General features: G+C 32.9%; 4 protein-coding genes and 3 pseudogenes across 7 annotated transcripts, besides 7 other annotated features; 4 read left to right on the top strand and 3 right to left on the bottom strand.

Moving 5' to 3' along the window:
* Nucleotides 1–1,242: 1,242 nt before the first annotated feature.
* Nucleotides 1,243–2,098, bottom strand: TVAGG3_0700880 (annotated as a pseudogene). The gene has a single exon. A coding segment is annotated over exon 1 (856 nt).
* Nucleotides 2,099–2,232: 134 nt separating this feature from the next.
* Nucleotides 2,233–2,530: a mobile genetic element.
* Nucleotides 2,531–2,877: 347 nt separating this feature from the next.
* Nucleotides 2,878–4,452, top strand: TVAGG3_0700860 (uncharacterized protein; the record flags this gene model as incomplete). Its single annotated transcript, XM_051243383.1, has 1 exon — nucleotides 2,878–4,452. One exon carries the CDS (start codon nucleotides 2,878–2,880, stop codon nucleotides 4,450–4,452), a length of 1,575 nt encoding a protein of 524 aa, XP_051089970.1.
* Nucleotides 4,453–4,748: 296 nt separating this feature from the next.
* Nucleotides 4,749–6,047: a mobile genetic element.
* Nucleotides 4,845–5,967, top strand: TVAGG3_0700850 (annotated as a pseudogene). The gene has a single exon. A coding segment is annotated over exon 1 (1,123 nt).
* Nucleotides 6,048–8,721: 2,674 nt separating the features above from the next.
* Nucleotides 8,722–11,241: a mobile genetic element.
* Nucleotides 11,242–11,651: 410 nt separating this feature from the next.
* On the bottom strand, nucleotides 11,652–12,920 carry TVAGG3_0700820 (uncharacterized protein; the record flags this gene model as incomplete). Its single annotated transcript, XM_001309626.1, has 1 exon — nucleotides 11,652–12,920. One exon carries the CDS (start codon nucleotides 12,918–12,920, stop codon nucleotides 11,652–11,654), a length of 1,269 nt encoding a protein of 422 aa, XP_001309627.1.
* Nucleotides 12,921–13,068: 148 nt separating this feature from the next.
* Nucleotides 13,069–19,958: part of a mobile genetic element that runs on past the window's edge.
* Nucleotides 14,203–15,501: a mobile genetic element.
* Nucleotides 14,283–15,405, bottom strand: TVAGG3_0700810 (annotated as a pseudogene). The gene has a single exon. A coding segment is annotated over exon 1 (1,123 nt).
* On the top strand, nucleotides 15,703–16,101 carry TVAGG3_0700790 (guanylate cyclase protein; the record flags this gene model as incomplete). The annotated part of the gene is made up of 1 exon (XM_001309623.1): nucleotides 15,703–16,101. The coding sequence occupies one exon, from the start codon at nucleotides 15,703–15,705 to the stop codon at nucleotides 16,099–16,101; it is 399 nt and encodes a 132-aa protein (XP_001309624.1).
* TVAGG3_0700780 (guanylate cyclase protein) lies at nucleotides 16,606–18,636 on the top strand (the record flags this gene model as incomplete). The annotated part of the gene is made up of 1 exon (XM_001309622.1): nucleotides 16,606–18,636. The coding sequence occupies one exon, from the start codon at nucleotides 16,606–16,608 to the stop codon at nucleotides 18,634–18,636; it is 2,031 nt and encodes a 676-aa protein (XP_001309623.1).
* Nucleotides 19,247–19,795: a mobile genetic element.
* Nucleotides 19,895–19,958: part of a mobile genetic element that runs on past the window's edge.

Below are 19,958 nucleotides of genomic sequence, written 5' to 3'. Positions count from 1 at the left end.
ATGTGTGAAGTATTCTGTACTGCTGAAGATATGGGACTTCAAATATTTTACCAGGACTGTGATAGCATGCATATTTTCAATGAAGACATACCAAAGCTTGCAGCAGAGTTTAAGAAGAGATACGGTAGAGAACTTATTGGAAAAATTAGGTCAGTTCCATTCTGACTTCGCAGAAATAACACCTGGAAAACAAAGTTTAGCATACAAGTCAATATTTTGTGGAAAGAAGACTACATAGACTTACTCACTAACGATTTAAATGAAGTTGCATTCATGCACGTTGTAAAGGTGTAAAACAAGACGTTCTTGCTTTAACAGCTAATGAAATGTTTCCTGAAGCTATACAATGCTATTACAATGAAGATAAGAACATTCACATACCTGTTGGAACATATGACAAAGACTCTGAGTTCAGTTTAATGAAACTTTACAAAGCACTTCATGATGGTCAAGAGATTGGATTTGACTTATGTAAGTCATGTCAACCTTGCTTTGAAGAGAAGTTTAACTTCTCAATAACGACTAAAACAAGCTTTATTCGTAAGTTGAAGTTCTGAGGTCATTTATTTTTGTCAGCAATGAGGTCATTCGTGATAAAAATAATGAGGTCATATATTTTTGTCATTTATGTATAACCATTGTCTCTCTTAAACTTTGCAATAGACAGCTTTGTTCTTCTTCCTTCTACATCTGTAATGTTTATATAATCTTTGCTATACTGTCTTAAGACATTCATTCGTCTGTATTGAGTTCCCATGAAATAGTAAAAGACATCTTCACTTGGGACATAGTAGTAATTTTCTAGAGTAAATTTAGAGTATTGTATAATTTCAACAGCATCTTCAGGAAGAGTGTCTACAATGTCAAACCAATAGCCATTCGAACCAGAAATATTTCTCATGTTTTGTCTTCTCGACACCCACCTTAAGTTTGAGATATGAAAGTCTCCTCTGTCTCTGTTTATATGGTCTACTTCTCGAAGTCCTTCAGGATTCGGTATAAATTGATTTGCAACAATTTTATGCTTAAAGAGTTTATGTTTGTTTAAATAAACACAAATATAACCATCACCGTTGTCAAACTCACTTACAACTCTTTTGTTACTTATGCGCCTAATTGGATATGGGTACTCTGAAAAGATTTCATAGTCATTGTCATGTTCGAGTGTTTGCCAATGTCCTTCACCTTCCATGCCTTTCACTCAAATAAAAATTTTCAGAAAAAATAAAACTAGCGTAGATTTTACAATACTGCGATGGTAGAGTTTAAGAGTTGTGCTTCAATGTAGAGACAGTCCTTATGGTCTGGAGGTAAGAACACTGGGCAGTTATGGTCATGAGTGGAGAACATGTCTATCCAAAACTCACGATTGAAGCCAGTTAATTTATAGTATTTAGGGTTAGGAAGTGGTGAAGTTCTTGTATGACCAATGAACTCATTTTCAACTCCCTTACTTAAGTTTGAATATAATATAGCTTGCTTTCTATCCCAAATGCCAGGTGTTACAATCTTTGAAAATTCATTTTTCCTCGGAAGCATTGCATCATAATTGAAAACATTCTTGAAATCATCACTTGGTTCAGAGATTTGAAATCTTATACGTAATGGATTTTCTTTCTTTTTAGCGACTTCATTGAATGGTGAGAATACAACAAACTGACAGTCATGAGTTCCATCTTCATTTTCATTAAATTCATAATGAAAGTCTATAAGTTGTGGCTGACTACCTTCTTCTTTCAGTTGTGCAAGAAACTCACGTAAAGGCTGTAAAGTTTGTACTTCAATGTTAACTTTTTCTCGAACATTCATTAAATGAAATCATACATTGTTGCAATGTTGTATCGTCTTTAAAGTATTTGTATATGTGAATGTTTTGGGCGCTTAAAGACTGTTCGTCATTTTCTATCTCGACTTGAAGTATAAAGTCAACCTTTCTGAAAGCACGTGTTATATACATAGATGTTATGCCAATGTACTTCTCTTCATTTATGTTCACAATCCAGTCTGTTGGAAACTTAAACGTTACTCTGTTCCCCTTTATTTTGACGTCAGGGTTTTCACTACTGAACGCAACAGATAAAGGTATTTGTCTATACATTTAATTCGGATAAAAATAAACCATTTACTCTTTCTTTGCTTCAGCTTCTTTAGCTTTTGCTTCAGCTTCTTCTCTAGCTTTCTTCGCCAGCAGTGGGTTCTTTTGTCTTCCAGCAGCTAATGCAGCAAGTTGTTTTTCACTAAGTTTTCTCTTTGGTCTCTCTGGCTTTTGTTCTTGTTTTTGTTCCTTCAGTTCGGATAAAATTTGCTCACGAATTTCTTTCTTCAATGCTTCAACATCTATGACCCCTTGGGTCTTGTCCGTAGGGCTTGTCTGAGTCATTTGACTGCAGATAAAAAACAAAATTAAAACTTTAACCGATGTAAAATGAGCTTGTCAAAATCAGAGCGAGAGTCTATTATATTAAATGACGCAAGAGGAATACAACATCCTTTCTATTACGTAAGTCAGAGTAAAGATGGTAAAATATACGTAAGAAAAAGAAAGGTTCCATTAGCGAATGCAGAAAGCGACAACATTAAGGTGTATGGCATGAGGGCGAAGCCCATGTTAAGCCTTCTATTCAAACTGAAAAGTCAATAGAACCAGAAGAAAAGAAGCCAGATGTACTTTCAATAACGAACCAAGAGCTTATTGCAAAGTTCGTGAATTTCATTGAAAAACAAACCGAGTCAAAGAACCTGACCCCAGTGAAAGAAGTTGAGACAAAAGAGAATGTACAGTTCATTGAAAATGTCAAGAAACAACTTCCACCACGAATGCCAAGAAGAAGAGTGAGAATAATGAAGTAAATAGATATTTTTATCTGAAGTAAATACATGCAGAACGAACAGCTAAACGAATTTACTCCAGCAGAGCATATTCATCAGATTCGCTCATATTTCGATATCATAGACAATGCAGTTCAAATTGGTGACACTAATAGAAAATATTCTGACGCAAAGATTCCATCACAACCTGGAACTGCTAAAGATAACACATGGGTAACATTCAATCTCTCACCTCCTGGTGAAAATATGTTGGACCTTTACAATACATTCATTACGTATAAAATGGAAGGTCAATTTATTGTAGATAAAGAAATTGGTTCAGGTTCCAATAAAACAAACCCACCAGGATTTTGGATTGGTTTCGATGACGCTTTCTATGCAGTTGCTGGATATCAAATCCTTGCAAATGGTCGTATCGTATATTCTCAAGACAACGCAAGAGAAGAAGCATATATAACTTCAAACTCACAAACTACCGAACAAATAAAGAAAGTAGATGTTTTCTCAAAGACTCGACATGAAGATGTATGGAGTCATTCGGGAACATGCAGAACAGGACAAATTGTTAGTGGTCCAATTACAGCAGGAAAATCATTTGATTTTAAGCTTCGTTTAAGAATTCCTGTTAGAAGATTCCTTCCATTAGAAGCTATTCGATTTATTCCAGCTTTTGCAGGAAACATTCAGCTTAAAGTAAAGTTCAGTAGCGACGCCTTACAATGCACATCTATATCTGTAAATGATATCATTGCTTTCAATCCAACTCTTAAAGTTGCATTTGCTTCAGATTCAAATCCACCGACAAATAAATTTGTTCCATGGAATGAACCATTCACTATGATAACGAAGGCAGTAGAAGCTAGTGGAACAGTTACTATTACAACTGTAACCCAGCAACTATTTCGAACAAAGATGGATTTTAATGAATGTTTCATTCATCCAAAGTCATTCTCTTTAGACCCTAACATTTATACAGAACTTGTAGAACATTATACAAACGAGGCTTTATGTTTTCCTGTTAAAGTTATGGATTGGATTCCTATGGACGGTTCATTCTCAAAGAATACAGATAGTTCAAGTGCAACATTTACAGCAGCTTATACGCCTATTAATGTTAAAAGTATTTGGGCACTATTTAGAAAGAAAGACAACTATTATGTTAATTTTGAGAACCCTAAGTTTAAATATCTTCAGCTTTCCATGGGAGCTTATGGAAATATGCCTGCAGAACCTGAAAAATCATATGGACCTGTATTTTATGAAATGGTTGCGAACGCCTGCAATACAAACAATGATATGATAGGATTTAATGAAGATGTTATGAGGTCATTGGTGGATGATGGTAGTGTGGAACATAAATGGGATAGCTATGACAACACGCATTTCTTATGTGGTTTTCCAACAGAAGTGGACTTTTGCTTCCAGCAAGGTCAAACATCTACTGCTCCAATAACATACAAATTGTCTGTTAAAGGACCTATTGAACTAGCAACTGAAAATGTACCAAAGCCACTTATTGGATTTATGAGGGATTGTTGCTTTGCCATTCAGGTGCGTGCTAATGGCATCCCCATAATAAGATTAGATGACTATAACTTAGCTACGGACGACAGTGAGGAATAAAGGGATGAACGTTTATTTTTAAAGCTTATAAATGAGTTCTTCATCAAGCTCTCGTGAACCTTCACCATCTATGAAACAAACTTTACCAAACGATTATGGAGCACCTATTGAATATTTCTTACGAGCTGCACAATGGCAAAGAGCAGTCTCACCAAGGTTAGGTGTTCCACCAGCTCCTGTCAAAAATAGCATTTGGTCAAGTCCTTATATAAGATATGGTCTCCCACTAGGTTTGCTAGCTACAGCAGGAGCAGTTATGATGTTGAAAAGAAATAAAGCAAATGTTGTAAATAATATAGGGTGTCCAAAGGTGCGTTTAGCACAGCGCTCTATATGAGACTATTAAAGGAGATATATGCTGATTATAAATATATAATAAAAAATATGAATATATGTATATGATGAGTATGTTGTATTTTGGCGCCATGCCGGGATATAAAATGAATTTTGAGACAAGAGGCGGTTTCGCGGGAAATTTTGGCGGGATTTTTTTCATTTTTTTAATGAATCATAAAGAAAACATCCTCGCTCTTGCAAAAAAATGCAAAGACTGTAAAAAAATCTACGAGACATTGGTAAAATGCTTCGGTATGGATGCTCCTAGCTATTCCACTGTAACGTATCATGTTAGGATGTATCACTTCATGAACAAAAAGGCGCCCATCATAAAAATTGACAAAAAATCGCCGGATCAAAGAAAAATCAAAGCAATTCTTCAAGCGCTAGATGAAGACCCAAGAGCATCACTCAGAAGGATAGAGGAGATGACAAAGATACCAAGTACAACAGTCAGTTATTATCTGCACAATTATTTGAACTACAAACTAGCGTATACACGTTGGGTTCCGCACAACCTTAATTCAGTTCAAAAAAAATCTAGAGTCCAATCTTCGAAAGAGCTCCTCTCTATATTGGGTGCGTATCAATCCAAGAAGTTTCGCAGTAACAGGGGACGAGTCTTGGTTTCAATATGCAACAGAAGCCAAAATCATGTGGATCTCGAAGGATGAAAATCCGCAAACATTCCCGAAGAAAAAAATTGACACACCAATGATGATGTTGTCGGTTTTTTGGGGCGTGAATGGCATCATCGCAATTGATATTCTTCAAAAACCTAATACGATGAATTCTCAGTATCTAATTGACAATGTTCTTACTCAAATTATCAATTCTGATGAGTTTGAGAAATCCAAACAACAAAAACAAAAGTTTGCAATTCATTTTGATAATTCAAGAGTTCACAAAAGTCATAAGGTAATGAATTACTTGGTGGAAAACAATGTCAAAGTTGTTCCAAACCCAATTTATTCACCTGATATTGCACCCTCTGACTTTTATTTATTCGGCACGCTAAAAAAGAGAGCTGAAGGACGCGAATTCGCGAGTCCAGATGATCTTGAAAATTTTGTAAGAGAGCAATTTGAGCAATTTTCTCATGATGATTTAAAGCGTGTCTTTCAAGCCTGGATCGATCGCTGCGAACGCGTGATTGAATCCAATGGTGATTATATTTAAATAAACTTTATATATATGTAACTTGTTTATTTCTATTCGCAGTATTCAGGTTTGTGCTAAACACACCTTTGGACACCCTATATTTTTACATTCATCATTTTTCTGTTTCAGTTTGTTGTATGTTTCTAAAGTGTCTTTTGTGTCACTAACTAATCTCCTTGTTTTAATACGATATACCTGGTAAATTAAGAATCTGTCTGCAAATGATAATTTTCGTTTCATCACGAGTTTCTTGTATAAAACATCCATTTTACGGCTTTCTGATGGGAAAAAGGTGACAACTTGAAGTAACATTGCAAGTGTTGAGTTGAGAGAACTGTTATTTATGATGTAGTCAACGAGAGAACCATCAACGAAATAATCTCCAAGTCTTGCTAATCCGACAACGATATACATCATCGCTCTTCTTGATGATGTATCGATATTAAGAGATGCAATGTATTCAGAAGCTGATGTAACACCTTCTTGGTATGATAATTGGTTTTTAATCTTCTTCACTTTCTTTACGAAATATATCGTTGTGCAAATGTAAGCGATAATGAGAACTAACAAGAAAACAAATATTGTATAGTTGTATGTTAATGATTTCGCACCATACAATGCAAAGAAATTCAGATCTAAAGCACAAGTTGTAATACCAATGGACAAACAAATGGAATTACGCCATATATCATAGAAAACAATGAATGTAAGAAGGTAACATACATATAATGTAGTAATTAAGTGAACAACGCCTAAAATTACATAAAAATACGTATCAAAGTACTTGAAAATAGCGGACAATATGCATCCAAATGATGTCATGAGTACCCAAATCACAATTGGAGTCGAATCAAATAATGGAAATGTTAAGTTTGTCAAAACTACAGATCGAGATTTGAGCAAAATGCCCGCTGTGAATACGTATGTAAATAAAATATATGAGATGAAGCCTACTACGATCTCCGAAATAGACATTGTTGAATGTTCGTGCTGTAATCCAGTGATACCGTGACAGATTACAAATACGGCTGGAGTAATGAAGCATGGATCTATTACATCTAATATTAAACTACTAATATATAATAATGGAGTTGGAATTGTATATTTGACATGATTGTAGTAAATGATTCCAAAAATCCACAAAAATGAGAATACTGCAACACCTATGCAAATATAAATGTTAGTTGAATCTTTGGGTGAGTATTCTAATGGGTTTTGGAAGGTAAAAATCTTAAAAATTGTGTCATATAATGTTTTTCAGTGTCCTTTTGACCGTGAAAATGGTGGTGCATAAAGCCAAAACGCTATAGATAAAACCTGGAATAGCATAAATACAGCTAACAAGCTTAAAAACCAATCCGGAAACTTTGTTTTTTGCATCATTTGATCATAAATTGGAAAAATCATATCAACGGATGATGACTTTCCTTGGTTAAGGGCAGCTGCATCAATTCCACTGGTGCTTGTGCTCGACATGGAGCGGGATGTAGAAGGTTCGGCTTGGTTCATTAAATTGAATATCGTTTGTTTTTCAATTGAAGATGATAAACGTTAGTTAGAGAATTTTTGTGAAATCATTGGTGAGAGGGTTTCGAATTTGAATTAGTTTCAAAAATTTGAAAATGATTGAAAATGAATTGAAAAGGAATAAAATTTAAAATGGTTAATAAATTTATGTAGAATTATATTCTTAATGTAAGAGAATAAAAAAGTTAAGTGAACAAATAAATCAAAATTATAGTCTTTTCTGAATAATTAGTAATTAATGAAAGACTCATTATAGGCAAGATTAGTTGAATAATAATTGATTTTTATTTAAAGCAAAATTTCAAAATTTTTGAAAGGATAATTTGAGAAGAGTGATTTTGACAAAGCTGAAAATTACATTCACTCAATAAGACTTAAAGTGTATTGAATTTATTAACAAATTAAATTCAGTGAATTCTATACATTAAGTAACTGGATAAAAATATTGCGAAAACGCGACTAATTTCTAAAATTATTACGCTCTTATTTTTACGCTCCTTCTAATATTCAATATGAATTTTCAATTGACATTTAATGAATTTGTTTTTTATATGTTATAAACTACGCTTCTTAAATCATATTAAAAACAAAAACAAAAAATTCAATCAAAAAAATTATCAAAAATGCTAACGTAATCTATATTCTATTTATTTTTTAATGTATAAATATATGTCAATTACATATCATAATATTACATTTCAAATGAGTATTCAACAAATGGAATAAATTTCAAAAATTTATTTTCAATGATTTGGAGATCAAATTATCGTGCAATAGCATCACTGTAAAATGAATTATTCACTATTACTTGTTCTCATGAAATGAATTTTACAGTCATGCCAACATAACTTTAAGGGTCCATTGTAAGGCCAAATAAGGCCTATCGTCGTCCCAAAAATATTGCCCGAGATGGTGTTTTACTAAGGCCCAAAACTTAAAAAAACACAAAAAAATTAACTTTACTCGTTTGAGATCCTTATCAGATATGCATCAATTTGATGCAGTATCGCAGTTCGAATTTGATTTTTTAATGTAGATGTACTCTAACATTCTTGAAAAAATGCAAATTCATATTAAATAAGCTTTTCATTTCTGTATCATACACGAAACAAAATCATTCATCATATTAAAACATATCAAAGTTTGAATAATGAAAAAAATAATATCTAATTTTTGGCATTGAGTCGGCTATTGATATGATTAATATTAAATCTTGTAAGAATTGACATTGGCCATAATAATACCGAGTGGGGGACAAACTCGCCCATTGTCACTTTTTCATTAACCTTAAACTTGTAATTTTCATTATTTTTAATTAACCTTATTTCTTTCCCAATTCCTGATTTATTTTATTCACTTACTATTAAAAGTCACATTTTAATAAAATATAATAATTTATTTATAGCATTTTTTACTATACTGTAATAAAAAATTAATTATAATAAATTAAATGTTTATTAAATCAAATGTTTTCTTTGCAATAATATTTTTAATGTTGAGTAAACAATGTTGGGATCAAGTGTATCATTTTTCAGACCTTTCTGAACAGCTTCAAGCATACTGATGCATTCGACTTTTTTAAATTGTGTCATTTCTTCGAAATCTCTTGTGACTTTTTTGATAACTTTAACATTTCTCTCTGAATCCAGACCTTTAATTTGCAACTTAATCAGGAATGAAGGAACAACACTGGAATATAACTCGATGACAAGTTCATCGAGTAGAAGATTTCGCCTTTCTGGGAAGTACTGGTGCTTCAAAACCTTGAAATGTGATTCCGAGATGTTGTTTGTTCCATCTCCTTCATTTCTATAGCGAAGCATCCACCTGTCAAGATGATGGCGCCACTGTCGGTCAAAGTATTCACGGGCAGCAGGTTCCTCATTTAAAATTTCTTCTAAATTGTTGTAAACTTCATCAGGATCAATTTCTTCCTCTTCAGAACCAAAGACCAATAACTTCATTAAGTTATAGAAAGTTTCGAAGTTGGAACGATCTTGAAACTTTTCAGCCTTTCTCATGACAGCGCGCAACACATGAATGCCACACCAAATGATCTGGCATAAGGGGATGGCTGTTTCAACAGCATTTGTGATTTGAGGTGCGCAGTCCATTGAAAAATAAGATGGTTCGCGATTGATGGAGCCAAAATATGCTGTGAGACAAACTTGTATATTTTCACTTGTGTCGGGCCAAACGAAAAATACAAAAACGGAAAAACAATTGATTCCGCGAATTTGCCAGTGACGGCATAAAATGGTATGCGAGAGCGCAAGAGCTTATAAGTGGAATCAATGTGATAAGTTTGTATTTGATGTGAAAAAGCATTTGCTTCGAATGGGTCGTAATAGAAAATCATACGATCTGGCTCGTGAATAAACTCGATGGGATCATCTGGAGAATGACTCTTAACCATGTCGACAAAAATTGCAAGAGATGTAACATCATCCGCTGAGAAACGGGTATTGATTGCATGAAGGCGTTTAGAAAACTTTTTAAAGCATCTGTAGATTGTTGAAACATTTCCGGAATGATCCCACTATCAAATGGGATATTAAGATCTTTGAAACACCTTAATTGTGCGTAAACACGGTCTTGATTTGATTCAAAATATCTTGTTAAATAAGATCTATAAAAATATGATGTAATTTGTTGTGATTTGTTTGGAAAAGGGGCAGAATGATTGTGGGTGTTAATACATTTTCGTATGTGGTACTTGTCATCGGGAAGTGTATCAACAAGGAAGCGACATGGACAATTCGGCCACTTACAATTAAATTGGATTTGATTTCTTTCTTTCCTAGTTTTATATGAATAACTACAACCTGCTTGGATTTCTTGTTGCACTCCATACTTAAGCAACTCGATATATGTGAGTTCGTGATCTTGGATCTGCATTAAAATGAAATGATTTGAAAGAATAAAGAATTTTGAATATATTGGTCTTATTTTGATAAGCTTGGTCGTGTTTTGAATAGCTTGCCATCTAATTCAATTATGATCTTGAAAATAGTGAAATAAAACTAAACTAATGTAAAACTAGGTATATAAATTGGTTGTACACCACTTGTATGTGCCGGATACCATTGTGTCAAATTTTTTCTGAAATTAACTTTAAAAGTACTAAGTAAGATCATGAGATATAGCAATATATGTTTAAACCAACTTATTTGGTTGTACACCACTTGTATGTGCCGGATACCATTGTGTCAAATTTTTTCTGAAATTAACTTTAAAAGTACTAAGTAAGATCATGAGATATAGCAATATATGTTTAAACCAACTTATATTTTGGTTGTACACCACTTGTATGTGCCGGATACCATTGTGTCAAATTTTTTCTTGAAATTAACTTTAAAAGTACTAAGTAAGATCATGAGATATAGCAATATATGTTTAAACCAACTTATATTTTGGTTGTACACCAACTTGTATGTGCCGGATACCATTGTGTCAAATTTTTTCTGAAATTAACTTTAAAAGTACTAAGTAAGATCATGAGATATAGCAATATATGTTTAAACCAACTTATATTTTGGTGTGTACACCACTTGTATGTGCCGGATACCATTGTGTCAAATTTTTTCTGAAATTAACTTTAAAAGTACTAAGTAAGATCATTTATTTTTGCATAATATAATGCCAATATGGTTTCTTTTGATTTTATTTCATTTATAAGCAAATCAGATTTACCCAAAAACTCCACTCCATAAGCGTTCATTTGCTAAATTAAAAAGTGACAATGGGCTAGTCTGTCCCTTTCTCTAATAATACCCACTATCATACACAATTTGTAAAATTTTATCAATTTGTTATGGTATATCTTTATGCTACTGAATAAAATGATTATTTTTCATAAGTAAATACATAATTTATGCTTAAACACAAAAAATAACATGAAAAATTTTGGCCAATATATTAAAACTAAGGATAATGTTTTGAATATATAAACAATAATACTTTGTCTAAAGAATTAAATTTATGTTATCCAATTGTCAATTCTTTGAATTTTTTTTAAATGCAAGATATCCCGGCATTAGCTTCAATAAAAGCATTTGGAAATTTGCATGTAAAAAGATCTAAATGGATATGTGTATGCAATGCTTTTGTAATCTTGAATTAAACATCGCAAAGAGACTGGAGGCAGAAAATTTTAAGAAATCTCCAGATATATTCTAAGCTCTTATCCTTTCACGTTTCTGGTAAACTCCAATAAACGCATAGTTTTTGTTGAGATTCTTTTCAATATCAGTCTTGACTATGGAAAAAGGCCATAATTCGTAATTGGAATCATTGAGATAATGCCAAGCTCCTTCTTTATATTTGATTAAAATATAAAAATGCGCATAATGTTGAAATAGGGGATTCATGATGAAGGCAACAGGGAAATACGTTATCTCTGAGTTAAAAGAAAAATGTCTGGGAACTAAACATGTTTGGCAATCGAAAATCTCCAAAAATAAATATTCGGGAGCATTTTCTGGTCGACAATCATATGAATGCGATATCCAATTTAAGGATAACTTGTTCTCAGTTGCATAGACCAAATTATGGTAAAATTCTCTGCAGTTTATACCTATTGCTTCTTCATTTACTCTTGAAAAGATTTCAAAAAGAGTTTCAATGAAAACAATAGGTTCATCAGTTTGAAAATCTGGATCTAAACCACAGTAAAAGCAATCAAGAAATACGTCAATTCTTCCCAATTTATTGAATCCGCGATTAATCAAACCATAAAGGGATTGCATTGTTAAATATGCATGGTTTTCTTCGACTGTCATTTCATAATTTGGGATATTTTCTTTTTCAACGGATACCTCTTCCACTTTATGATGATTTATATTAGCAGACGACTTCTGCATCGCTGCAATCAATTCATCCCATTCATCTGGAGGTGAAGGTCTTGTACTTTCAATCAACTTATCCCACTCATCTTTCTCTTCACTGTTACGAGGATTAATATATCGAGATTGGCATGATTGCATTTCCGAAGTTTCAGTGTTTTGTTGCTCGTTAATTTCTTTTATTTGATGATTGTTTTTTGTCATAGAATCATAAAATGAAATGCATTTTAAAAGAATCTCATTCAATCGAGATTTGAGTTCTGGAATAAAAGTGAAAAGTTGAATGATGACAATTGCATAACAATATGCATTTTGGTTCCTGATACCGCATTTAAGACAAGGTTTTACTAAAAACCTCTTAAAATTGCATCCTTCATCTCCATCAATTCGAATTTCTAGATCGCATTTTTTGAAAGGTAATTCTTTCTTTATTATATGAACAATATTATTATTAAGTTGCTCTTTCTTTATCCCTATTTTACCGCTGATTATGTTATGCATAGCTGTAACACAGTTTGCACTGTTAAACACGCATAAAGCTCTATCGTTCATAGATCTGCAATAAACAAAATCAAGCTCATATATTATAAGTCTGAACATTTCCAGTGTAATCGAATCTGTGCGCGTAAAAAGCCATGTTTTAGATTTCCAATCAGATGGACAACCTTCTTTAAACTGGCCTAATATTTCTTTTTTCTTGCAATTGACAAGAACTTTTGGTTCATTCTGAGATTTATATTCTAAACCCAGTTAGTATCCCTATCTTGGGTACGGCGGCACTGCGTTCCACCTTACCCAAGATAACGGTTTGACACTTTACAAAACCATTAACGTATATTTTACAACACAAACGACAACACTAACTTAACCTTAAATATTTACAAAGCCACCAACCACTTCACCTCACTAATGTAAAAAATAAACGTTCTCACTTACAAAAGTATTGCAACTCCTCCCATTGCTGTGCTTCACATAACAGCTCATAATCTTCTGACTCACTTTCTTCTTCATATAGGTCAAAGTCACTGTCAAAATAAATGTTAGTAAGTTTTGACAAAGCTAATGAAACACGCTTACCGTTTGTATCTATTGCTTTTATATATCTCCCATTATGTTTGTTGTCATAAACGCTCAAACTAACTTTACCCTTTCTCCCTCGTATCTGATAGAATGTATTTTCACGAGGAACGAAGAACAAATTCTTGAACTCATGACCGTTGTAGTTTGTTATCTCAATAGTTTTCGTCATTTATATAAAAATAAAATAAAAAATAAACTTAAAAATTAATGATATCACCACCCTCACACGTATGAAAACATAGCACAAAAATAAATTTAGGTGAAGTGGTGAGATCTCACCTCTTTTTTCACCTCTTTTTTCACCCTGTTGAATTCATTGCTTTATAACTCACTTCCTTTCTCCAACTCTTCTAACTTCTTCCTAAGTTCAGCAATGTTGTCCTCATGAAGTTTAATCTTTCTCAAAATTCCTTCTCTATCTAATGGTTGCTTTATCTTTCTAAACTGAACTCTACCATCCTTCATAGTATGAATGTAAAAACCTTCTGGAATAGTTCCTGATTTAATGTATTCTACCAAAAACTTTTGTTTCATTGCTTCAGTGACTTTAGTCGTCATTTCAATCAAATAAAAATTATAATATTAAATAAAAATAACGTTATTTTTTCAGTAAGGAAACGCAGGAGTTTTACGATTTATTTGAGGAGTAGGTTCTGGTTTAAATGTTGGAGTCGGTTTAGGAGTTGACTTTTGAACAGGAGTTTGTACTTCCATAGGTTCAGGAGTCATTGAAGGTTTTGCTTGTGAAGGCGTTGGTTTTGGCGAAGGTGTTGGAGTTTGTTTAACTTCAGCTACTTCAGTATAGGGTGTCCAAAGGTGTGTTTAGCACAAACCTGAATACTGCGAATAGAAATAAACAAGTTACATATATATAAAGTTTATTTAAATATAATCACCATTGGATTCAATCACGCGTTCGCAGCGATCGATCCAGGCTTGAAAGACGCGCTTTAAATCATCATGAGAAAATTGCTCAAATTGCTCTCTTACAAAATTTTCAAGATCATCTGGACTCGCGAATTCGCGTCCTTCAGCTCTCTTTTTTAGCGTGCCGAATAAATAAAAATCAGAGGGTGCAATATCAGGTGAATAAATTGGGTTTGGAACAACTTTGACATTGTTTTCCACCAAGTAATTCATTACCTTATGACTTTTGTGAACTCTTGAATTATCAAAATGAATTGCAAACTTTTGTTTTTGTTGTTTGGATTTCTCAAACTCATCAGAATTGATAATTTGAGTAAGAACATTGTCAATTAGATACTGAGAATTCATCGTATTAGGTTTTTGAAGAATATCAATTGCGATGATGCCATTCACGCCCCAAAAAACCGACAACATCATCATTGGTGTGTCAATTTTTTTCTTCGGGAATGTTTGCGGATTTTCATCCTTCGAGATCCACATGATTTTGGCTTCTGTTGCATATTGAAACCAAGACTCGTCCCCTGTTACTGCGAAACTTCTTGGATTGATACGCACCCAATATAGAGAGGAGCTCTTTCGAAGATTGGACTCTAGATTTTTTTTGAACTGAATTAAGGTTGTGCGGAACCCAACGTGTATACGCTAGTTTGTAGTTCAAATAATTGTGCAGATAATAACTGACTGTTGTACTTGGTATCTTTGTCATCTCCTCTATCCTTCTGAGTGATGCTCTTGGGTCTTCATCTAGCGCTTGAAGAATTGCTTTGATTTTTCTTTGATCCGGCGATTTTTTGTCAATTTTTATGATGGGCGCCTTTTTGTTCATGAAGTGATACATCCTAACATGATACGTTACAGTGGAATAGCTAGGAGCATCCATACCGAAGCATTTTACCAATGTCTCGTAGATTTTTTTACAGTCTTTGCATTTTTTTGCAAGAGCGAGGATGTTTTCTTTATGATTCATTAAAAAAATGAAAAAAATCCCGCCAAAATTTCCCGCGAAACCGCCTCTTGTCTCAAAATTCATTTTATATCCCGGCATGGCGCCAAAATACAACATACTCATCATATACATATATTCATATTTTTTATTATATATTTATAATCAGCATATATCTCCTTTAATAGTCTCATATAGAGCGCTGTGCTAAACGCACCTTTGGACACCCTATATGTCAAAGCTGAATACATAGGAAATGGAAAGAATTTCAATGTTGATATTTCATTTAGAAGTGTTGTTAATAAGTTCCCGAGATATCCTAAAGACAAAATATTAGATCCACAAGGAAGAAGAGTTATTAGAAGAAGTGGTTATGATGATAAAACTAATAGAAGTGTTTCAGAAAATTCTGGATCTCATTCTAATTCTGGTATGAGTTTTGATAGTTTATCAATTGATTTCGAACATCAAGAAATGATTTGTAAGAAATACTTGAGAGATTCGAAAGTAAGACTTGCACTCCATCATGGTGTAATGGGTATGAAACCAATACAAGCTAAGTTAATTGTAGGAGCAGCAACGTTAATTATTATTTCTGTTTTCCCTGTTTTCATTGGTTTCTATGTTTATTTCATGCAACATGTTGAATGGAGAAAAGGATCTTATTATGATATTCGTTCACAAGTTTATTCTCTTTTCTTCACTCATTACGCTAATTTCTATATATTGATGGGCTGGGCAAAAACTGTTAATAGATATGATGATTCAACAGCTATTCTTGGTAATATAACTATTGATGAAAAAACAACAAAACCTGTTGTTAATGATTAATTAACTTATCCTCAGAAAATTTATTACGCAATTGATTTTTCTGACAAAAGTTTGTGGACTTTATTTGACAGTTTTGCCACTTTAGCAACAACAGAAAATGTTTATACAATTGCAAGTAATTTGTTAAAGGATTCATCAGTACTTAAAGTCTGCACAAAAGGAAAACCATCACAAGATTTATCCGCAACTGTCAAAGACCAAATCATTGTCATCAATTTCTTCAAGAACCAGTTTGCAGGTGATTTGGCTCTCAATGTTAATTATGAGAATCTTTATGCAACAAATGAATTTTGCCAGATTTTGACAAACACTTTTGTTTTGTCAGAAACTTCGACGGTTTCTTTACAATCCATTTTGAAATACAATGTTGATAAAGCAGCTCCATACACTAAGTACTACAAATTATGGGCAATTATTGGATCCATTGTTATCTTTTTTTTCAGTTGTGTTCCTGCTTTAATTATTATTAACACATATAATGCATTTGTCAACAAAACATTACAAATGTTGTTGAGTTTGCCAAATAATATTAAAGAAGATTGCAAGAAACCATTAATTTTAGAATCACAACATGATGGAATAACAAATAACACTAATACAAAATGCAAAGAATCAAAGATCATGGATCATATCGCGAAAGCTTTCTTCTTAAGTTTATTCTCTGTCATTGCTGTTTTTTGTGTTATTTGTTGGTTGGCGTGGTCATTAAATGAAGATTTGACAATGATGTATAAATGGTATTACTTGAGTTGCGAAAGAGTTTTAGCTGCAACACAAATCGGAAACAACGTTGTCAATCTGATTTTGTTGAATGGATCATTACCACAACAAATCATGTCAACAGATGTTCTCGAGGACAGAGCGAACAAAGATTTGAAACAATTATTAGAAAGCAACAAGAAAATTGTTGATGGTGATGAAAACGTAGAAAAAATGACAGGTTATGATGATACAATGGATAATTATCAATTAAAAGAAAGCTGTAGTTTAGGAAGAGATCCAGTATCCGTACATGATATGTACGCATGTGCTGGATTAGAACAACAAATAACTATTTTCAAAAACATGGTGAATGATATCCTGAAGAATCCAGGAAACTACAAAGGAGCAATTAATAATGAAGTATCAGGAAATGTTGCTCACATCTTACAGTATCATTTCTATCCGAAAGTTATTGCAGCAACAACGAGAATGAGAGATATAATCGAAGATAAATACAACAAAGACACAGAACTCATTCTTATTTTGACAATTGTCGGATTAGTTTTGACAATGATCATGTTTTCAACGCCATGGCTATTCCAATATTTCTTAAATGAGAACTACAAACTATTGTTAATGTGCTTTAAGCATATTTCACCTCAAACAATAGTAGATACTCCTGAAATTATGGATTTCTTCACACATACGAAGAAATCATCGAAGGCTGAGCAGATGATTATTAGTAAATCGATAGTTATGGATGCAAGTGAGTGTATTATCATCACAACCCAAAATTCAATTATCGAAATTATTAATACAAGCGTAACTCAGAACTTAGACTGCACCCCTGACCAGATGCTTGGTCAGCATATCGCAAACTTCGTAGTTGATAAGGATCAGCAGCGTTTTAACCTGGCTATTGACTTGATGATGTCGGGCCAAGGTTCCCCGGTATGGCAAGACCACGTTGAGTTGGTAAATGAGCTTGGAGAGACTATTCCTTTCGCCGTTACTGCTATAGCTATGAACGATAAGGATGATTCGAGCTCATCGGAATTTACATCAATTTGTTTTATCTTAACAAATGAAGCCGATGAAATTAAAAAGAGACAAGATGCAGAAGAAGCTAAAGCAAAGTCCGAAAAGCTCTTGTATCAGATTTTGCCAAAAGATATCGTTATTAGACTAAATAGAGGTGAAACTGATATCTCTTTCTCGATACCATCTGCAACAATATTCTTTATTGATATCGTTAAATTCTCTACTTACACTGCAACTTTGACACCGTCAGAAATCATGTCAAATTTGTCACTTGTTTTTGCCACTTTTGACAAAATTGTTTCTGGATACGAGTCGATAACAAAAATCAAACTTATCGGTGATGTCTATATGGCAGCAGCCGGTTTGTTCCAAGATCCAGACAACCAGACACCGAAAAATGCAGAAGATGCTGTTAGATGCACAATTCAGTGTCAAAAGTCGATGGATGAGATTAACATGAAGTTAAACTCATCACTCGAAGTGAGAATTGGTGTTAACTCAGAAGGACCGTTAATTGGTGGTGTCCTGGGAACAGATAAACCAACTTTCGATATTATTGGTGATCCTATCAACGTTGCAGCCCGTTTGCAATCAACAGATGTTCCTGGTAATGTGCAAATATCAGGTGCAACTAAGGAATTGATTGAAAATTTGGATTTCGAGATCCAAGAAAGAGGTGAAATTTATCTGAAAGGTAAAGGTAACCAATTGACATATTTCGTTACAATTAGGGAGAAAACCGAGTTCGAAGGTTCATTTGCACTTAATATTGCTGACACAGCTAAGAAATGAATTTATTTTATTATTATTTTTGTTTTTTTCATTCTTAAAGTTATTATTTAAACTATCTTATGTTTTTATGGAATATGTACAGCGTAAAATCCTTAAAAAGCCTGACATTAGAGTTCCGATAGAGTCTCTAAAAGAGATTAGTACGTGAGTAAGGCGATTTAATAAACAAAAGAAAGAAATAATTAATTTTTTTTTAACTTCGAAAAGATTGTATGAAAGTGTCTTTGATTGTAAGATACATTTAGATCGACAAGAGTGTATTGTGCACTCTTGTCGGTCAAACTTCCGCATTCAAGTTATGAATGCGGAAGATTGTCTCATTCTGGGAGACATGCAGTGACAATGTTTGCGTAATTCGATCATTTAAAATTTATGAAATTGTTCAATTCATTGTTTCACTCATTATTTGAAACATTATTTTTCTTTCACCTTGAATTGTTATTTTAGTTCCAAATTTTAATCCACCTTTAGATATAGTTTAATCAAATTGTTTTAAGAAAGGTGGATTAAAATTTGATCGAATTGAAGTACTCAAAAAATTTTGAAGCAATTTTTGAATCACAATTTATTAGGTGTAATTGATAAAATATAAGGTCCGACTTTTTGTCTAAATAAAGGTACATTCACTATTTTTGACAAAATTTTAAATTTTCATGGGGTTGTAAATCTTATAATAACTAGATGAATAAGGAATGAATCCCAGTATAATGTGCATCATTATATTAAACACTATATGTAAGGCTAATGATTCTATTAACACTTATGAAGATCTATAGTATTTGAGCAGATAAATTTGATAATTTCCAAAACTCTTATATTTCAAAATTAAAGTGTGCGAATGCATTTAAATGAGAGCAAAAAGAGATTGATGCTGTTAAAACTATGTGTTAATTTGCAATTATTTCGCATCACAAGAACTACCCAGTAAATTCGGCTATCTTTCTTTGCAATTATTCTCCATTATACATATAATATAATGGTTAGGGTTTGAAGAAAAGTTACTAGAGAATTATTGACTTTTGAAATAATGCAGAATTTTACTTGAAGAAATCATTAATTTATGAGTTCCAAATTGCTAAGCATGACGAAGGATCATTAAATTTGCTACAATTAAATACACTTATTGCAGAATTAAGATTTTTGAAATTAATTGTTGAAACTAAATGGCAAACAATATCGCAATTCTTTAAAGGTAGAACTAACACTAATTGTAAGAATAGATGGCTCGCAATGAAGCGTGAAGAAATGAAAAATTCTAGGGTCGTTATCGATTTTGTAATTTAATCGTTATCGTTATCGATTTTGTAATTTAATCGTTATCG

This window comes from Trichomonas vaginalis, chromosome III (genome assembly GCF_026262505.1).
Source record: "Trichomonas vaginalis G3 chromosome III, whole genome shotgun sequence".
In the NCBI taxonomy this organism is placed as follows: domain Eukaryota; phylum Parabasalia; order Trichomonadida; family Trichomonadidae; genus Trichomonas; species Trichomonas vaginalis.
The sequence above is the reverse complement of the archived record's forward strand: the minus strand, read 5'-3'. Positions and strand labels throughout refer to the sequence as shown.